The sequence below is a fragment of the Centruroides sculpturatus genome, unplaced genomic scaffold, assembly GCF_000671375.1.
Source record: "Centruroides sculpturatus isolate CEXI.00-Female unplaced genomic scaffold, Cexi_2.0 scaffold1868, whole genome shotgun sequence".
Classification (NCBI taxonomy): domain Eukaryota; kingdom Metazoa; phylum Arthropoda; class Arachnida; order Scorpiones; family Buthidae; genus Centruroides; species Centruroides sculpturatus.
This window is the reverse complement of record NW_019386224.1, coordinates 78810-100259: the sequence shown is the minus strand read 5'-3', so window position 1 is coordinate 100259 and position 21450 is coordinate 78810. Positions and strand designations below refer to the sequence as shown.

Genomic DNA, 21450 nt, shown 5'->3' with positions numbered 1-21450 from the left:
GATAGAGGGCGCTATATAGTAATAAAATAATGAAGTTATTGCGATTGATTTAAAAGTGGTATTCTAATGTATTGCTAGTTTGTTTGATTGTTTGTATGATATTTGTATTTTAAAGGTATGTAATGTATTGATTATTGTATACACTTGTTAAGTTTACAGTAAAGTCATAATGCATAATGGTTTTTAGAATTGATGTTATGCAAACACTTCAAGTGCATTTTAAATGGAAAACAAATGGTTGGTGTTTAGATGTATAGTGGTAGCCCATACACAACTTGTACTTTAAGAGTAAGTAGGGAATGATATTTTGTAATGTATTTATGTCATGTATTGGTTATTGTAACTTTTTATTATTTTTTGAAAAATTAGCACTGAAGAGGGGTTGGATGAGTATACCAACCCGAAATGCATATGTCATTTTTTAGAGAATAAAAGTGAGTTCCTAACTAAAAGTTTTGCTGTGAGTCCGTCTACCAAAAACGTTTTGGATTACAGAGACGAATTATATACATAGTAACATACAGCAGTCCAGATACAGAATAGAAATTTCAAGTTTTATTTATTTACTTGACTTTTATTTTTATTTTCTATTATAAGAATTAATTTTAATTTTTAATATTACAATGGTATAATGTTAGAAATCATTGTTACATACAATAAAATGAAATTTTTAACTGATAAATCAGTAAGATCTAGGCTACCTTATGAAATATCACAATTATCTATTCCTTTGTATAAATAAATATATATGCTTTTGCCATAGGCTACGATATTTAATTAATATGTATATATTACTATACATTGATACATCTACAATATGGCATTTCAGTTCTGGCCTATTAATAGGCTACAGCAGGGGTGGCCAAAACGTGGTGCATGTGCCAAACTTGGCGCATTGGACGATTACAAGTGGCGTTTCAATTATATCTGAGCAAAATTGCCAGATTTGACTTTTTTGCGATTAAGAATATTATATAGAAAAATAAATTTTTTAGTCTGTCTTGGCAAGTTCATTTGTTGCACAATTCGTTACAGTCTATTTTGCAGATAAAATAAGTGTTCTCCACATAGTAAATTACAGTGTATGCATGTATTGTGAGTCTTGNTCTTGTCGCGAAACGACGTTATAGGAGGTATTTTATACGAATGTTGCTACAATTTTTTCGCTACGTTATAGGAATTGTCGTTATAGGAACGCACGTTATAGGGGGGTCGACTGTATAATGTTTATGTCTAACTGTCAGTCTTTTTAATATTTGTTTCTATCATCAGAAACTGATGATAATCTTATCTACACCATAACTATACATAACTATAATGTTTAGTATAAAATAAAACTTTCTAAATCATATTTAAATTTACCCAGTCTACCTTAGTTAATTTTTATGTAACACAAAGCTAAAATACAATAATTATTTTAAAATTACAAAATATATTAAAATCTATAACAACTTACTCTTTTTCCTTCACCATAAACTAAAGGAAATTTCAAATCATCAACTGTAATTATTTTATATGCCCTGAAAATACAGTTAAAGTTTACTTAAAGTTTATCATATGAATTAATATATAAAAATTTTTGTATCTGATAGCAGAATTCTGTTAACTTTAAAATAATTATCAAATAGCTTTGAAAAATTCTCTGCCATATTTTATTCTTTTATATTAACAAGTAAGATCAGAAAAGATAATATTTGAAATTAACACTAATTACAAAAAGGAAATAAAATTTACAACAGGAAAATAAACTAAATTTAAAATTTTTCAAATGCAAATTTTTAAAATCTACCTTAAATTTTATTATTTCAATTATAAAAATCCAAAAACTGACAACCCTGAAGATTCTATACCGTACAGACCAATCATTGTGTCTTCCAAGAGGCTACAAAATACTTACATTGTGCATCACAAACAAAATATATGAGCATATTAAACAACAGGTATTTATACAGAACAACAAAACACTGGTAGAAATCACATGGGACATGAAGAACAGCCACTCATGGATTCAGTTATTCTATGACAGACAAACAAACAAAAACAGTTTTTGCAGTTGTTATGCAAACTATAGAATATGAAAAATAACTAATTTCTTTCCAGAAAACACAATGCAACAGTGGAGACCAACTCAGACTTTATGACACATACTACAAACACTAAAATAAACAAATTAAATATAAGGCAAGAAATTTTCAAAAATATATTTCTTAAGTCCATTCTAGTTCTGTCTGGCCTAAACCCATTGTGCAATAGGTTAAACAACAGAAAATACAGATATATCATCAAACACAACAAAAAACAATACATACAGTATCATCCCATCTCATGTAGATGGATAACATAATAATATACAGTAAGACGCCGCTTAACAAGGGGGATGCATTCCTAGACGACAAAGCACTAAGCAAAACAGCATTAAACGAAGTCATTTTAACAGAGTAAATAGGGAAAGGGTAACAGAGTAAATAGGGAAAGGGTAACAGAGTAAATAGGGAAAACTCAACCAAAAATAAACAGATTTTACTTTAATTTTAAGTTGTATTTATATTAATTTGCATAACAATATATGTTAAATAACACACAAACATATGCACACAGAAATGTAAGTTCATTTTTTGTGACAAAGGTCCTGGCTTTTCTAAAATTCTTGTTTTTGCGATAAAGTCATATAGTTTCATTTTTCACTTTTTTCTTTTCTTAAGCAAATGTTAGTGGCAAGAGATCACATCCAAAACACCTCATCTTGCTTTTGCACTCCTTTCAAAATCTGAATCATTCCCTACAATTTGATCAACGATTTCTGTTATCCTTACCAAACTTTTACTAAGGAAATCTGTAGAGAAATTCTCTGGGTTCTTCATTTTCAGAATCACTGTTTTCCAGTTCTACCTGAATTCCTTGTTCTGCCAGTTCTTGAAGGTCGTAGTTGGTAAGGCTCTCACCAGAAACCTGCAGTAACTCCCCAATATCCTGCTCGTCTACATCCCCTAGTGTTGCTGTATCGATTAGGTTGACAATTTGGTCAACCTAACAATACAGCAATAGGCTCTTCTCATTGAGAATTCTTGAATACTTTCAGCCATAACTTCTTCCACATTTCATTCATGCATTTATCAGTTAGTTCTTGCCAAGTGAAGTTGATATTGCCTATGGCATCCATGATGCTATATTTTTTCCAAAACTGCACAAAACAAACATAGATTTAAGGGAAGTACCGTGCTATGATGAATTGCCACTTTTTTTCATAAATAATTGTATTATATATGAATTGATGAAAAGCCGTAATAATTTGAATCGGTGTAAATTTTGAGTTTTTTTTTTTTTTAAGGTTTTGAGCAGACTGCGTTATATTTGATATAACACAGATATAAAGAGTTAAATGAGGCAGCGTTAAGCGGAATCTTACTGTACATAAATAAAAAATAATTAAAATTGCCTATTATGCACATTTATGCACTGAAATACAAATGAAGTTTGGCCTAGACAAATGAAAAACACTTCACATAGAAAAAGGAATCCCAAAGAAGAATAATTTTGCACTTGAAAATGGAGGCATCATTAAATCCATTGATGAGGGCAGTCTACAAATATTTAAGATTCCAAGAGACAAAGTTCACAGAACATGCACAAATAAAACAAACTAACAAAGCAATATAACAAATTAAATTCAGTACTAACTACAAAAATTGATGCAAAGCACACATTTAAAACAATAAACACGTGTTGTCCCAATACTCATACATTCACTTGGAGTTGCACATTAAACATATAAGTATACCTTGCCTTACGTCAGTAATTGGTTCCAGGAGAGGCGACTTAAGTCGAATTTACTTGTCACTAGGCTAAACCACAAATAACCATTCCCAGTTCTGTATTTTATTTATAAATACATTTTTAATAATATTTGGTTAATAAGAATCTATTTTAAGCTTAAAAACAAATACATTTTAGTTTTTAATATAGTAGAGAAAAAAGTAATCTAAATTTATGAAGACATGTATGGTACGTAATGTACATACTTGCAAATATACATGTTTACAATTTGGTGATGACTCTTTATTTGTGAATGTGATTTGCTCTAAGACATTATAAAATATGATGATTTTGTAAGGTTAAATAACAAATACAGTTATTAAAATTATTTTGCGATAGTAAAAAATAAACTAATTTATGTTAAATTTACCAATATTGAGTGGCACTGACGACGATGCCAAACAGTAGATATTGGAACTTACCATGGAAAATGCCAATATTGAGCTCTTAAAGACTGCTAAATAAGACAACACTAAGTCATACATGTTTTCACATTTTAATATGATTTTATGTGCTTTTCATACTTTTCTAGTGATATTACAACTTCAATATTTGTGACGAACAGACATAAAGTCGAATAAAATGACTTAAACCTGACTTTTATTTTTCCATATATTTTTTTTTGACAAACGACATAATTCAAGGTATACCTGTACACAGAATTAAAACAACTCAAAAGAAAGCATGAACAATATTAACAAAGCACAGAAAGCATCATTCTAAACCCTTTATAAAATGATTAAAATTTAAATTCCTTAATAAAGAGAGAGAATAAAGTCTCACAGATATAAATCTTCACATATAACAAATACAGACACTACAACAATACTTCTACAAAAATAAAAACTATCACAATTACATAAAACTGCAAATCTCACCGTCAAAAAACATACATTATTAAACCTACATATAACTGATCTGATTATAGCACAGTCACAAGCAATTTTTGGCCTGGAAAGCATATCACAGATGACATCCAACCACAAAAAACCACAGATAGCACATCTTAAAAGACATAATACTTATACTATGTTTGCACACAATCCACAACTCACTTCAATCTCGATTTATCTACAATCTGGATTGTGACTGTCACCAGTCGAACGTCGTGCTGTTCACGCAGGCAGTCCATTTGAGAAGAACCCAGGTATTACATGCAATGACAAAACTGATGTGGTAAGTCACGAACACCAACAAACAAAATGAAAGTTTTGGTTAGAAATAAATACTTTTTCTTGCCATACATCTAATAACAGACAGATGTCATCGTCTCTTCAGATGTCTTTTTTTATTTCTCTGTTGGTAGCCCAACACATGTTCTGCAGCCATCTTGTATTTTCTCGCACGCGTAGGATTGTTCCCACGCGTGCGAGAAAATACTGCGTGAGATCTCTCTTATGACTGGATCTAGTTTCGAGAACTCTCGAGTCGATCACAATTGAATCTCGTTTCAGTCAATGAAGAATGAAACGGTTGAGAGAGGTTGCACCACAGCATAGTCACCAACCTTGGTCACAATCTAGATCAAAATGCTCGGTGCGAACGGAATATTAGAAATGATAGTTGTATGAAATACTACATCATGCCAAAACTATACAAAATATCACGTACAACCTATTTATACCAATATAACTAAATAACAAACAAAAGCTTGACAAAAACATGAAATGAAATGCTTCTGCTACAAGCAAATTATTACACATCTAGCTAGTAAATACATATTACAATCTTAGAGAGCAAAACACAAAATATACTGACTGAGCTATAATCAAATACAAAACAATCCGTTACAACATACCAGACATCACATTGACTAACAAAACAAAATCACATACATCATATACATAGTTGTACCATTCACAATATACAAAATATACATACACTGAAAAAATTAATAAATATTCAGAACTTGTCTATGAAATAAAATACCAGTGAAGAATAGTTAAAGTACTTATTATGCAGTAAATGTTATAAGATGCCTAAGCATGTTCTAAATGTTTTTAGATTTTTGTGCAGTAAATGTTATAAGATGCCTAAGCATCTTATAACATTTACTGCACAAAAATCTAAAAACATTTAGAACATGCTTAGGCATCTTATAACATTTACTGCATAATAAGTACTTTAACTATTCTTCACTGGTATTTTATTTCATAGACAAGTTCTGAATATTTATTAATTTTTTCAGTGTATGTATATTTTGTATATTGTGAATGGTACAACTATGTATATGATGTATGTGATTTTGTTTTGTTAGTCAATGTGATGTCTGGTATGTTGTAACGGATTGTTTTGTATTTGATTATAGCTCAGTCAGTATATTTTGTGTTTTGCTCTCTAAGATTGTAATATGTATTTACTAGCTAGATGTGTAATAATTTGCTTGTAGCAGAAGCATTTCATTTCATGTTTTTGTCAAGCTTTTGTTTGTTATTTAGTTATATTGGTATAAATAGGTTGTACGTGATATTTTGTATAGTTTTGGCATGATGTAGTATTTCATACAACTATCATTTCTAATATTCCGTTCGCACCGAGCATTTTGATCTAGATTGTGACCAAGGTTGGTGACTATGCTGTGGTGCAACCTCTCTCAACCGTTTCATTCTTCATTGACTGAAACGAGATTCAATTGTGATCGACTCGAGAGTTCTCGAAACTAGATCCAGTCATAAGAGAGATCTCACGCAGTATTTTCTCGCACGCGTGGGAACAATCCTACGCGTGCGAGAAAATACAAGATGGCTGCAGAACATGTGTTGGGCTACCAACAGAGAAATAAAAAAAGACATCTGAAGAGACGATGACATCTGTCTGTTATTAGATGTATGGCAAGAAAAAGTATTTATTTCTAACCAAAACTTTCATTTTGTTTGTTGGTGTTCGTGACTTACCACATCAGTTTTGTCATTGCATGTAATACCTGGGTTCTTCTCAAATGGACTGCCTGCGTGAACAGCACGACGTTCGACTGGTGACAGTCACAATCCAGATTGTAGATAAATCGAGATTGAAGTGAGTTGTGGATTGTGTGCAAACATAGTATAAGTATTATGTCTTTTAAGATGTGCTATCTGTGGTTTTTTGTGGTTGGATGTCATCTGTGATATGCTTTCCAGGCCAAAAATTGCTTGTGACTGTGCTATAATCAGATCAGTTATATGTAGGTTTAATAATGTATGTTTTTTGACGGTGAGATTTGCAGTTTTATGTAATTGTGATAGTTTTTATTTTTGTAGAAGTATTGTTGTAGTGTCTGTATTTGTTATATGTGAAGATTTATATCTGTGAGACTTTATTCTCTCTCTTTATTAAGGAATTTAAATTTTAATCATTTTATAAAGGGTTTAGAATGATGCTTTCTGTGCTTTGTTAATATTGTTCATGCTTTCTTTTGAGTTGTTTTAATTCTGTGTACAGGTATACCTTGAATTATGTCGTTTGTCAAAAAAAAATATATGGAAAAATAAAAGTCAGGTTTAAGTCATTTTATTCGACTTTATGTCTGTTCGTCACAAATATTGAAGTTGTAATATCACTAGAAAAGTATGAAAAGCACATAAAATCATATTAAAATGTGAAAACATGTATGACTTAGTGTTGTCTTATTTAGCAGTCTTTAAGAGCTCAATATTGGCATTTTCCATGGTAAGTTCCAATATCTACTGTTTGGCATCGTCGTCAGTGCCACTCAATATTGGTAAATTTAACATAAATTAGTTTATTTTTTACTATCGCAAAATAATTTTAATAACTGTATTTGTTATTTAACCTTACAAAATCATCATATTTTATAATGTCTTAGAGCAAATCACATTCACAAATAAAGAGTCATCACCAAATTGTAAACATGTATATTTGCAAGTATGTACATTACGTACCATACATGTCTTCATAAATTTAGATTACTTTTTTCTCTACTATATTAAAAACTAAAATGTATTTGTTTTTAAGCTTAAAATAGATTCTTATTAACCAAATATTATTAAAAATGTATTTATAAATAAAATACAGAACTGGGAATGGTTATTTGTGGTTTAGCCTAGTGACAAGTAAATTCGACTTAAGTCGCCTCTCCTGGAACCAATTACTGACGTAAGGCAAGGTATACTTATATGTTTAATGTGCAACTCCAAGTGAATGTATGAGTATTGGGACAACACGTGTTTATTGTTTTAAATGTGTGCTTTGCATCAATTTTTGTAGTTAGTACTGAATTTAATTTGTTATATTGCTTTGTTAGTTTGTTTTATTTGTGCATGTTCTGTGAACTTTGTCTCTTGGAATCTTAAATATTTGTAGACTGCCCTCATCAATGGATTTAATGATGCCTCCATTTTCAAGTGCAAAATTATTCTTCTTTGGGATTCCTTTTTCTATGTGAAGTGTTTTTCATTTGTCTAGGCCAAACTTCATTTGTATTTCAGTGCATAAATGTGCATAATAGGCAATTTTAATTATTTTTTATTTATGTACAGTAAGATTCCGCTTAACGCTGCCTCATTTAACTCTTTATATCTGTGTTATATCAAATATAACGCAGTCTGCTCAAAACCTTAAAAAAAAAAAAAACTCAAAATTTACACCGATTCAAATTATTACGGCTTTTCATCAATTCATATATAATACAATTATTTATGAAAAAAAGTGGCAATTCATCATAGCACGGTACTTCCCTTAAATCTATGTTTGTTTTGTGCAGTTTTGGAAAAAATATAGCATCATGGATGCCATAGGCAATATCAACTTCACTTGGCAAGAACTAACTGATAAATGCATGAATGAAATGTGGAAGAAGTTATGGCTGAAAGTATTCAAGAATTCTCAATGAGAAGAGCCTATTGCTGTATTGTTAGGTTGACCAAATTGTCAACCTAATCGATACAGCAACACTAGGGGATGTAGACGAGCAGGATATTGGGGAGTTACTGCAGGTTTCTGGTGAGAGCCTTACCAACTACGACCTTCAAGAACTGGCAGAACAAGGAATTCAGGTAGAACTGGAAAACAGTGATTCTGAAAATGAAGAACCCAGAGAATTTCTCTACAGATTTCCTTAGTAAAAGTTTGGTAAGGATAACAGAAATCGTTGATCAAATTGTAGGGAATGATTCAGATTTTGAAAGGAGTGCAAAAGCAAGATGAGGTGTTTTGGATGTGATCTCTTGCCACTAACATTTGCTTAAGAAAAGAAAAAAGTGAAAAATGAAACTATATGACTTTATCGCAAAAACAAGAATTTTAGAAAAGCCAGGACCTTTGTCACAAAAAATGAACTTACATTTCTGTGTGCATATGTTTGTGTGTTATTTAACATATATTGTTATGCAAATTAATATAAATACAACTTAAAATTAAAGTAAAANCTGCGTAATTAAGTTATTCCCTTTTCTCCCCTAAGCGAAGCAGATTTATTCTTATCTCTATTTATCAACCCCTAACATTGAACGTAAGACTGTATAAAAAGTGTTCGATTTATATGGTGCATCTGAACTCGTCTGTCAGAAAATTGGCGCATTGTATGCAAAAGGTTGGCCACCCCTGGGCTACAGTATATCTGAGAGTCAACCTGTATGAGAGGTATAAATCTAAACTGGTGGAATTTTGAAATCAACTTATTTACCAACATACACAATAATTTTAAATAATATATATTTTAGCAAACCAATATTTTAATAAAATAAAAATTTACAAAAATTGTTACAAAGTGAAAATACGCAATGTATTCTAATTACATAATCAATTTGAACTTTTAAAAAACTTTCTATTTTTACTAGCCGTTTGTTTGATATCGTTTGTACCTGAAGATGTCTATTTCACATAAACGAAAACGTTAGTAAATTTTTCATTTTCTTTTCATATGCTGGTGTTGGTTTTGTGAGTGGTGTAGTGAAAATAAACATTGTTTGAACCAAATAACCCTAGTTGCTGCCAACATGTTTCTGCAACACCAAGTTTCACATTAATTTATTTTTATCTGAATGATACCACAAAAGATATCTATCTTTTATGGGTTGGGTTTAGTATTATTTTATAGGACTTTTTTAATATCACTTATAAGTGGAAATAAAAGGATGGTTTACTAAAGTCTGTTATTGTCCTTTGTGAGAAATTATATGATGTTAGAAATCAAGATAAGAAGAAACTTTGGATCAGCATTTAACTTTCACATTGATATTTTTCAATTTATAATAAAAAAGCATTACATAAATTTGCATAAAGTGGGAACCATATATGTTACTGTAATAACAGTGGTTCAAGACAACAAAGCTTAATAATAAAGCTCTTAATAACAATTTTAAAGAAAACATTTTTAAAAAAATATCATCACAGTCTACAAATGCAGGTAGTTTTATCATAAACCTTTCAATTAATTGATATATATTATATTATATAAATAAAGTAATCAAAAAATAACTTTACAAAGTCATTAATAAAGATAAATACTTTTATTGTAAAAATGAAAACATACAGGTTTTATTGATAAGCAATATGCCATTACTCAACAAAATCATGTAATGCAACCTGTTCAGACTTTTATTGTAATGTGTATCAAAATTTGTTCATCCTATCCATTAAAAACAAAATTAATGATAGCTTTCACTTCATCAACAGTGAAATGGTAACTACATGCATCCCTTCAAATGAAGGAAAACAAAACAGTCAGGAGCCAGTTCCAGGCTGTATGGCAGATGATGATGACACTCCTATTGAACTATTTGCAGCAAACCCACAGTATTTCATGCCATATGCAGTCTGTGTTGTCCTGTGATACCTTGACAGTATACAGCACTATTCTCATATACCTGTAAAAGCTTACAATGGATTTCAACAAATGGAACCATTTTGGCCTCCAAAAATCAAATAACTGTTTGAACTTATTCACAAAACCACGTTTTTAATCATGTCATCATTTTGAAATGCTACATTACAACTGTCCCACAATCATGCATGATTACATTTTATCTGCATCAAACTTATACTAGTGCTTCAGTTTTTAAACTGTGAACATTGTAAAGTTACATTTTGATCACCTATTTAGATATATTATATTTTTGTTCTTAAAAGTTCTGAAATAAATAGCTTACCAATTTTTTTATTCTCTCTTTTTCAGTTTCTGGTGTAAAATCAGCTGACATTGGAATTACCTTATTTCCTTGACATATCACAGATCTGAAAAATTTCATTTATAAATTATAGATCTTGTTTCATATCATCATAAATTAAATATTTAAAATTCATTTATTTCACAACATAAAATGTAATAAATTCCAAAAATTAATTTTATTAGTAGTTTTCATTAAAAAATTAAATTGAAAACAAAAACCATATTAATCATATTTTATAATTGTTAAATTATTATTTAGTATAATAAATTTTGAATTGAAGGCTTATATAAATTTAAGAAACTCACAAAAAAACTAAAACTAACACAATAAATCAGGTATGTATAATCTTTCCATCAGCCTGCACTTGATCCAATAATGCTTCTTGTATAACCCATGAAACCCCCTCCAGTTGATTTCAAAAAATTTTAACAGTTATTAAAAAAACTTTTTTGTACATAGTTAATAGTTATTCTAACCATTAGAATAACTGTTATTACCTTCTTCAAGTAAGTTAATTCATTTAAACAATTTAAGCATTACATCCAATTCTCTGACTTTGTGAAAGCAAGTTGAGTTATGTAAACTCAACTTGCATTCCGTCTTATCTTACATTTCATTTATACTCAGGATTCAATGAAATTAGTGTAAAAGCAAATTTCAAAACAAAAAAAAAAATTGGCATCTTTCATTAGCATTGAAAAAATATAATAAAATTACAAACAAATGTAAAATTTAATATGTATGTATATCACCAATAAGGTAGACACAGTTCACCAATCAGATGGATACAAGAGTTAAATGTCAATAACAAAGAAACCATAATTTTCAAATCAAAAATTAAAAAAACTAAAATTTGTAAATCCACTGTTATAGTTTTCCAATAAAGTACATGTTGTAATTTGTATTATTAATTATTAAGTTACTATGCATATGTAGCTAGAACTATTTCTAAGATTATCAGCACAAAACCTTTCTCACTAATTTCTAGCCGTATTAACAGGAGTACAAACGTTTTCGGCCTTCTTAATAGGCCTTCCTCAGGTACACTGGAGCGTCGGTTAGAAGAAGTTTAAATGCTACCAATGTTCACCCAGGTATCGTCTTACCAGTGACGTCATCGTCGATGATAGGTATAGACGATACCAAGGGCAAAGAATATACTATCTGCACACCTCCCTTCTTTACTTTTGGTAAAGAAGGGAGGTGTGCAGATAGGATACTCGCTAAAGTTGGGGGAAAATTTTTTAAATAAGCACGCTACGTACAGGAGATGCACAATCACTACAGGGGGTTAGTGGGGAGTGACATCATAGTTGAGGCCGTAAATATTCAATGATACAGTAAGAAGAGGTGTGCGAACGACCGTGGATGGGAAGGGGGTTACGATTGGAAGGCAGAATGGGAAATAAACGCGACAAGTAAAAAACGAGCGCTAACGGTTGCACGCGGTGAGGGTGGAATGGTCTATTTATTTCAAGGGGTTGTCGAAGAATGATTTCCAAGCGGAGGAGAGCGAGTCCGCATCTCTGCTGTTGATATAACCGTCTTTGAGGGATTGCTTAAATATTTCAATTGTCTCGACTGTTCTTAGCTTGGTGTGGTCGTGCATAGGAATAGGAACTATGACGTCACTCCCCACTAACTCCCTGTAGTAATTGTGCATCTCCTGTATGTAGCGCGCTTATTTTAAAAATTTTCCCCCCAACTTTAGCAAGTATCCTATCTGCACACCTCCCTTCTTTACCAAAAGTATGTTATTTTTTCCCCCAACTTTAGCAAGTATCCTATCTGCACACCTCCCTTCTTTACCAAAAGTATGTATTCTTCGCCCTCGGTATCGTCTATACCTATCATCGACGATGGCGTCACTGGTAAGACGATACCTGGGTGAACATTGGCAGCATTTAAACTTCTTCTAACCGACGCTCCAGTGTACCCGAGGAAGGCCTATTAAGAAGGCTGAAAATGTTTGTACTCCTGTTAATACGGCTAGAAATTAGTGAGAAAGGTTTTGTGCTGATAATTATTAAGCACAAAATTATTGTATTATTTTGTATTACTGTAAATTGTATTATTAAGTAAATGTATTAAAACCAGTTTTACAATTTTTCTAAAACATATTCATTCAATTCTGTAACTTTTAAAATTATACACACAGGCTTCTGCATTTTTTAGAATTATTTTATGCTTCCTTGTATATGTAATATAATTAAAAGTTATATGACATAAAGGATGAGACAAAAAAAAAATACATTTCATAACAAAAATTTTACCTGCTGTCTCCAGCATTAGCAACATATAATTTTCCAAGAATAAAAAGTGCAACGATTGCAGTACAACCTCCAGTCATTTTATAACACTGTTTGTCTCTAGCAATCAACTCATCCTATAAAATGTAAAAGAACTTATTAATAAAAAATGTATAAAGTAACAAAATTTCAATACAATAAAATAAAAAAATTTAATGAAAGTTTTCCACCCATAGAAACAACAGAAACAAATAATATTTCTATAACAAAAAAAGTAAATTCAGAATTAATATTTATAAATAAAATTCCAAATTCCTGACACCAATTTGAGAGTCAATTGCTTGGCTCTTGTTTGCTGTAGAGAACTCTTAGTCCAGACAGACATTCTAGTGAAAATGAAAGCAAAGTGCAATAAGTAATTTATTTTCTCATAGCAAGTCAAATTTGATTCTCACAACCATTTCACAAAACAAAAACTGCAAAATGAGCAATCATGCAAGCATTCTTAAAACAAAATGGCAACTGATAACAGCAAATTGTATTTTATGCTTGTTTCATCCATTTATTTAACAAAAAGAAACCTTAAAAATTAATTATAATTATAAGAATATAATTAGAAAGTATATTCTTCATAGCTGTCATGTTTAAGTCATTTTATTTCTTATCTCTAGAAATTTATTATTCTGATTAGCAGCAAATATTTTTGCTAATGGAACATTTCAATATGTTAATCACTTGCCATATGGATGGTTTTTAAGGAATTTTTAATTAAACATAAAAAATTCTTAAAACTGAAAAAAAAACGAAAGAAATGCGTTAATTTTGAAGAAAAAGCTTTGAACTTTATTTTCCATTGTCTCGCCTTTCTGCGAAATTTGACACTGATGAGTCATTGTTTACACAGCTAGATGACCTTGAAAACATCTGGTGTCGGATCTCCCGGGACATTCTCATAGACGTCTCAGGAGGACAAGGGTTTAAAGTGGNTATAAATACATTTTTAATAATATTTGGTTAATAAGAATCTATTTTAAGCTTAAAAACAAATACATTTTAGTTTTTAATATAGTAGAGAAAAAAGTAATCTAAATTTATGAAGACATGTATGGTACGTAATGTACATACTTGCAAATATACATGTTTACAATTTGGTGATGACTCTTTATTTGTGAATGTGATTTGCTCTAAGACATTATAAAATATGATGATTTTGTAAGGTTAAATAACAAATACAGTTATTAAAATTATTTTGCGATAGTAAAAAATAAACTAATTTATGTTAAATTTACCAATATTGAGTGGCACTGACGACGATGCCAAACAGTAGATATTGGAACTTACCATGGAAAATGCCAATATTGAGCTCTTAAAGACTGCTAAATAAGACAACACTAAGTCATACATGTTTTCACATTTTAATATGATTTTATGTGCTTTTCATACTTTTCTAGTGATATTACAACTTCAATATTTGTGACGAACAGACATAAAGTCGAATAAAATGACTTAAACCTGACTTTTATTTTTCCATATATTTTTTTTTGACAAACGACATAATTCAAGGTATACCTGTACACAGAATTAAAACAACTCAAAAGAAAGCATGAACAATATTAACAAAGCACAGAAAGCATCATTCTAAACCCTTTATAAAATGATTAAAATTTAAATTCCTTAATAAAGAGAGAGAATAAAGTCTCACAGATATAAATCTTCACATATAACAAATACAGACACTACAACAATACTTCTACAAAAATAAAAACTATCACAATTACATAAAACTGCAAATCTCACCGTCAAAAAACATACATTATTAAACCTACATATAACTGATCTGATTATAGCACAGTCACAAGCAATTTTTGGCCTGGAAAGCATATCACAGATGACATCCAACCACAAAAAACCACAGATAGCACATCTTAAAAGACATAATACTTATACTATGTTTGCACACAATCCACAACTCACTTCAATCTCGATTTATCTACAATCTGGATTGTGACTGTCACCAGTCGAACGTCGTGCTGTTCACGCAGGCAGTCCATTTGAGAAGAACCCAGGTATTACATGCAATGACAAAACTGATGTGGTAAGTCACGAACACCAACAAACAAAATGAAAGTTTTGGTTAGAAATAAATACTTTTTCTTGCCATACATCTAATAACAGACAGATGTCATCGTCTCTTCAGATGTCTTTTTTTATTTCTCTGTTGGTAGCCCAACACATGTTCTGCAGCCATCTTGTATTTTCTCGCACGCGTAGGATTGTTCCCACGCGTGCGAGAAAATACTGCGTGAGATCTCTCTTATGACTGGATCTAGTTTCGAGAACTCTCGAGTCGATCACAATTGAATCTCGTTTCAGTCAATGAAGAATGAAACGGTTGAGAGAGGTTGCACCACAGCATAGTCACCAACCTTGGTCACAATCTAGATCAAAATGCTCGGTGCGAACGGAATATTAGAAATGATAGTTGTATGAAATACTACATCATGCCAAAACTATACAAAATATCACGTACAACCTATTTATACCAATATAACTAAATAACAAACAAAAGCTTGACAAAAACATGAAATGAAATGCTTCTGCTACAAGCAAATTATTACACATCTAGCTAGTAAATACATATTACAATCTTAGAGAGCAAAACACAAAATATACTGACTGAGCTATAATCAAATACAAAACAATCCGTTACAACATACCAGACATCACATTGACTAACAAAACAAAATCACATACATCATATACATAGTTGTACCATTCACAATATACAAAATATACATACACTGAAAAAATTAATAAATATTCAGAACTTGTCTATGAAATAAAATACCAGTGAAGAATAGTTAAAGTACTTATTATGCAGTAAATGTTATAAGATGCCTAAGCATGTTCTAAATGTTTTTAGATTTTTGTGCAGTAAATGTTATAAGATGCCTAAGCATCTTATAACATTTACTGCACAAAAATCTAAAAACATTTAGAACTTAAAAGAATATATATCATATTACAGAAAGCAGCCATACTAAACAAATTTCAACATAATCAGAAAATTATAAAATAGATACTGTACATAATCTGTACTTAAGTTTAAACTAGTTTGACATTTAGTTTAGTATAGCTACTTTCTGAAATATGATGTTATATAGTGACATACTCCATCAATTGTATTAATAATAATAATAATAGACATGAAAAATATTAAAGTACAACAAGAAAATTTTGTTATTTTGTTTAAATACTATATACATAATAAAGTCTTGATTATATAAGGTAATGTGGACTAAAGATACAGGTAACCCCCGTATAACACGGCACTTCTATAGCACGGATTCGCTCTAACACGGTTCGAGAATTGGTACCATCCCCCGTATAACACGGTACTTTTATAGCACGGATTCACTCTGACACGGTTTGAGAATTGGGTAAAACCCTCGTACAACAGGAAATGTAATAAATTTTTACATACTTAACTAATAATAGTTCACGAAAATTATTATTTTCGTGAACTATTAGTACTTAAGTATGTNATAATTTTAAAACATTAAAATCATTTATAATCTTGTTTTAATAAAATATATTTATCATCTTTTTATATTCAGTTAACTAGATATCATTTTTCTAATTGAACAGAAATATTGTTATTAGGTTTTATGTTAATAAACCTGATTATTATATAAAAACTTAAATGGACAATAGTTTACATATAACTTAGCCATTCAATGTCACTGATTAAATTTCTAGTGATGCTTCAGCTGCAATCAGACTCATCAGTCTGAAAACACAGTTAGTTAATAATTAAAATGGCATCTAATGGACAAAAGTGAGTGAGGGTTGTAATTTTAAGTCAAACACTTTCTGAAAGTGGAAAATTATATGTTTCAAAGCTTTGAGAAAAATGTCATGACAATACAAAAACATATTAATTCACTGTAATTATAGACATATTACTAATTCACTAGGTTAAGTGCAACCAAAAGCCTAATCTTGCACTCAAAAATGTATCAATCAACACTGATGACATCTGTTCCTGCTACCTCTTACCTTTCCTTCATCAGTTAGCATTTCCAAACAAACTCCAATTGGTTGAATAGTATAGTGAATGAAGTAATCAATATTTGGACGATCTCTTTCTAACCCATCCTCAAAGATTGGCGAGTCTGAAGTAAATCAGCAGAAACTTTATAAATAATATTTTTGAATCATGTCTGCTCTCAGCAGTTGAACTGGTAAGCATTTCCAAACAGATCCTAAGATGTAGTTTCATAAATAACATCATCTTGTCATCCAACTTCACATAAAGAAATTGATCCAAACATTTTTTTTCAATAATGAGGATATTAACTGATAGATTTCACTGGATAGTTTTTAATAATTTATATATTTTCATAAATGTATTATGATTAAGTAAATTTGTAATTATAAGTAATTATATCATCAATTGAGGATTTCTGAAAAGTTATAGATTTCTGGGATGCATATAAATATATCAGGTCATAAAGGTGAAATTTATATATTTCAATTTTTTCTTCTAGAAATGACTGAAAAAAATGCCATAGAATGTTTGATGTGGGTATATACAACAAAGTAACCAAGGGGTATTTCATCACATATTTCATTGGAAACAGACTGATCAGCAATGTCTGACAATAAGAAAATTTTGAAAGAACACATTTGCATGCTGTTGTTCTATCACTTCATAAGTGGCCACAATGCACAGCAGTCCCAACTTGGAACCAAAAGACTACCATGTACAGTGATACCTCAGGATACAAACACCCCAGCATACAAAATTTTCAGGATACGACTGAAATTCGAACATATTTTTGCTCCACAATACGAACAAAAACTCACCATATGACGTTACATTAGTTTGCAGCACCATTTTTTATTCATTTCTGTTCATTGGTCTCAGTCCGCGTGTTTGCTTCATCGTGGAAGGATCTCGCTCGATAAAGGAAATCTTGAGGTATTATCAGAAAGTGACTGATTTTATTGAAAAAAAATATCCCGAAAAGGTTCACACTGGCTGTATTGCTCCTCGGAGTAATGACATTTGCCTAAGTCATTTTAGAAACATTTTAAAAAGTAGGCAAAGCCAAACCTCTTTGGATAGATATTTTAGCAAGTGACCTCTATCCAGTGAAAGGGCTGGTGGAAGTGAAGGAAAGAAAGCAAAAAACAGTGAATAAAAATTTTTAAAAAATATATAAAACAACACTAATTTCTTTTATCTTTTCTAAGTTATTTTTAAGCTATTGTTACATTATATTAAGTAAGTTAAGTTTTAGTATCATTTCCCTTCTCTCTCTCTCTTCCGCCACCAGTTTACACCTCCACCATTGTCTACCCTCAAAGGTAAAGTGCAAATAAAACTACATTTTTTTTTATCAATTATTATTCTATTATGCTTATTTATACATTTACAACTACAAAATGCATTTTTCAGTGTTTTCCTTACTGAAGTTATTTTTTTTAATGTACTGCTTAGCTTTAATTTGAGTGTTTTTGGTGTTGGAACAAATTATTTGGTTTTACATGTAATCGTATGGGGAAAAATGATTCACCTTACAACATTTTCATGATACAACCTCAGTTTCAGAACGGATTAATTTCGTATCCTGAGGTACCACTGTATTTCATGCCCTGAAGAACTACAGTATATCACCATTATACAGTTCAATGATAAATGACAACACCCAACAATGAAAACTTTCTTCAAAGGAAAACCCTAGTTATTCTATGCTTACGGAAAAGTTTGCAGCAAAAGTGGTAAGATTTGATTGATATTGATGTTGATTACCTACAAGACTGAACTATATCATTGTTCAGTTAATTATCAATAAAGATTTTTTTTTAATATCCAAATTTCACCTTTACAATCTGACAGCACAAAAATGCATACAAGACTGAATACAAAACATTACTTTAATAAAACATGTATTGGGTTGTTCAGAAAGTAATTTCTTTTTTTTCAGTGGAAAAAATGCAATATTTTTATAATAAATAAATATTTTGTTGAATTATTTATCAACCATTTTGTTGAAATATTTGTTGTCATCGTTTCTGGTAATAGCACGATTTCACATTCATAAAAGTTTTGATCGTTGCTTACAAAAAACCGATCCAAGTGATTTTTGACATTGTCATTTCAAGTAAATGTCTTACAGTTAAAAAAAATTTGTATAGACCAGAACAAGTAATAATCTGTGTGCGCTCAGTCTGACGAATATGGTCGGTGTGATTGCATCTAAGTTATAACAGTTTCTGACAAGTTACCAAACTTGTGTGAAATTTGACATTATTGTGGTAAAACACCACAGCTGTTTTTTTTATCAATTCCGGCCGGCTTTTTCTGTTTGATGATATTACGCAATTTGTTTACTTGAATGCAGTACACTTTCAAATCAATTGTTAAATTGTCTGGTAAAAGCTCCAAAAACAATTTCCTTAATATCCCACCAAATAGAGCATTTCTCTTTAAGAACTCATGGAATTCATATATCGAGCTTTGAAACGAAATCAATTTGTTTCAATTAATCCTAAACAGTTCGATTTGACAAATTTAATCTCTTAGTGATTTCACGTGTTGTTATTCGTCAGTTTGCTTCAATTGGTACCTTTTATTTTGTTTTCATTGGCTTCAATTGGCCATCCATAACATGGTGCATTTTCAATACTGAAATTGCGAGAACGAAATTTTGTAAACCAGTTTTGGCACTGTCATTCTGTCAACAGATCTCTACCATACATGTCACATGATTTTTTTCTCGCTTGAATGGCATTTTTATTTTGTTGGTAATAAAAAAGCAAAATATGTCGAAAATGCTGCTTTTGATTTCCATATTTGATGAGACACAAAAATTGAACAATTGCACAAAATCAAACGAAATTTTTTATAAATAAGCCTTAAAATGCTAGCTGTCAAAATATATAATGATAATACGGTTTAGAATAAAAATGGCGGAAAAAATACAACTAATTCGTAAGTGGTAAAAAAAACAAAATTACTTTCCGAACAACCCAATATAATAAATATAGTTTCACATATAAAATTTATGCATATATAAAATATTCTAAATATTGGGTGATCATAAAGTTTCCTTATTCAATGTTGTCCAAAATAACATTTAGCAGTTCAAATGCAACCAAATAGTTTAGTTTGATATGGTTTCATTTCATGTACATAAGATATTTTGATAAATTTCCTTTCTGTTCTTTTTTCGCTTTTTCAATTACACAGAACTGTCAATAGAAAGTTCCTTGAGATCTGCAAAAATTTATTAACAAACTTCCTTTCAAAATTTTCATTGGCCAAGAATTTATAGGAACAATGTCAGATTTTAAATTATGTCTAAATTTTGAATCTGTTGGGATTTTAATCAGATCCAGTTGAACATAGTTCACTGCTTTCATGTTTAACACCTTCAGAATGAGAACAGTAATCACTGAGGTTTCCATATAGTTTAGTGTCTTGTACAAATAAAATGTGTATATAGTGCTAAAAGTGCCATAGTGATGAATTTTGGAATTAATTTTTTAATCAGAAATATCTTCTGCATGTTCTGAAATGTCACTGTATCAAATTCGGTTGCATTTCAACTGCTAAATATTTCTCCCAGATAACATTAAATAGGAAATACTTCGTTTTTCGTTTTTGAAGGAAAGACCTATCTTCAAGGAAGGGGCGTCCCCATGGGCAGCCCAATGTCAGCTGTCCTATGTGAATTAGTATTACGTCAGCTCGAAAGATGTATCATACCCATCTTTAGAAACGATATAGTAATATATTCCAGATATGTCGATGACATTTTCATCTTGTGGAGAAATGATGACAACACACAGAATTTTATGGACAAGATCAACGATAACCCATATGGGTTGACTTTGGGTTTGGACCAAGAAAGTGAGAAGAATGTTAACTTCCTGGATATATCGATTACTTGTAAGGAAGGGGAAATATGGACAGGCATATATCGCAAACCGGTTTATCAACCTATTATCATCCCAAAGAATTCGACAGATACTAAGCATGTTAAATATGTGGCGTTTAGAGCGTGGATTAAAAGAGCGTACACCCAACGCACGAATTTATATGATACATATGAGGAATTAGATAATATACAAAAGGCAGCGGCGCAACAGGGATACCAGGATACCACAGAAAAGAGATTGAGGCACTTATTAAAAGACTACAGAAGCAAAACCAGCAGCCTCCCGAAATTGATCAAAGAAAAAATGTGTTAATTAATTATTTTCCATTT

General features: G+C 30.7%; 1 protein-coding gene across 1 annotated transcript in view; it reads right to left on the bottom strand.

Annotated features, from left to right (window-relative positions):
• LOC111614157 (protein phosphatase 1H-like) overlaps window positions 1-20602 on the bottom strand; it is a 31392-nt gene extending 10790 nt beyond the window's left edge. Inside the window, exons 1-6 of the mRNA XM_023355538.1 lie at window positions 20479-20602; window positions 17231-17346; window positions 13196-13308; window positions 10902-10986; window positions 4869-4924; window positions 1457-1520 (exon numbers count right to left, since the gene is read on the bottom strand). Of these exons, the coding sequence (XP_023211306.1) occupies window positions 1457-1520; window positions 4869-4924; window positions 10902-10986; window positions 13196-13308; window positions 17231-17346; window positions 20479-20602 (558 nt within the window). The remainder of the gene's footprint in view (window positions 1-1456; window positions 1521-4868; window positions 4925-10901; window positions 10987-13195; window positions 13309-17230; window positions 17347-20478) is intronic.
• Between the last annotated feature and the right edge of the window lie 848 nt (window positions 20603-21450).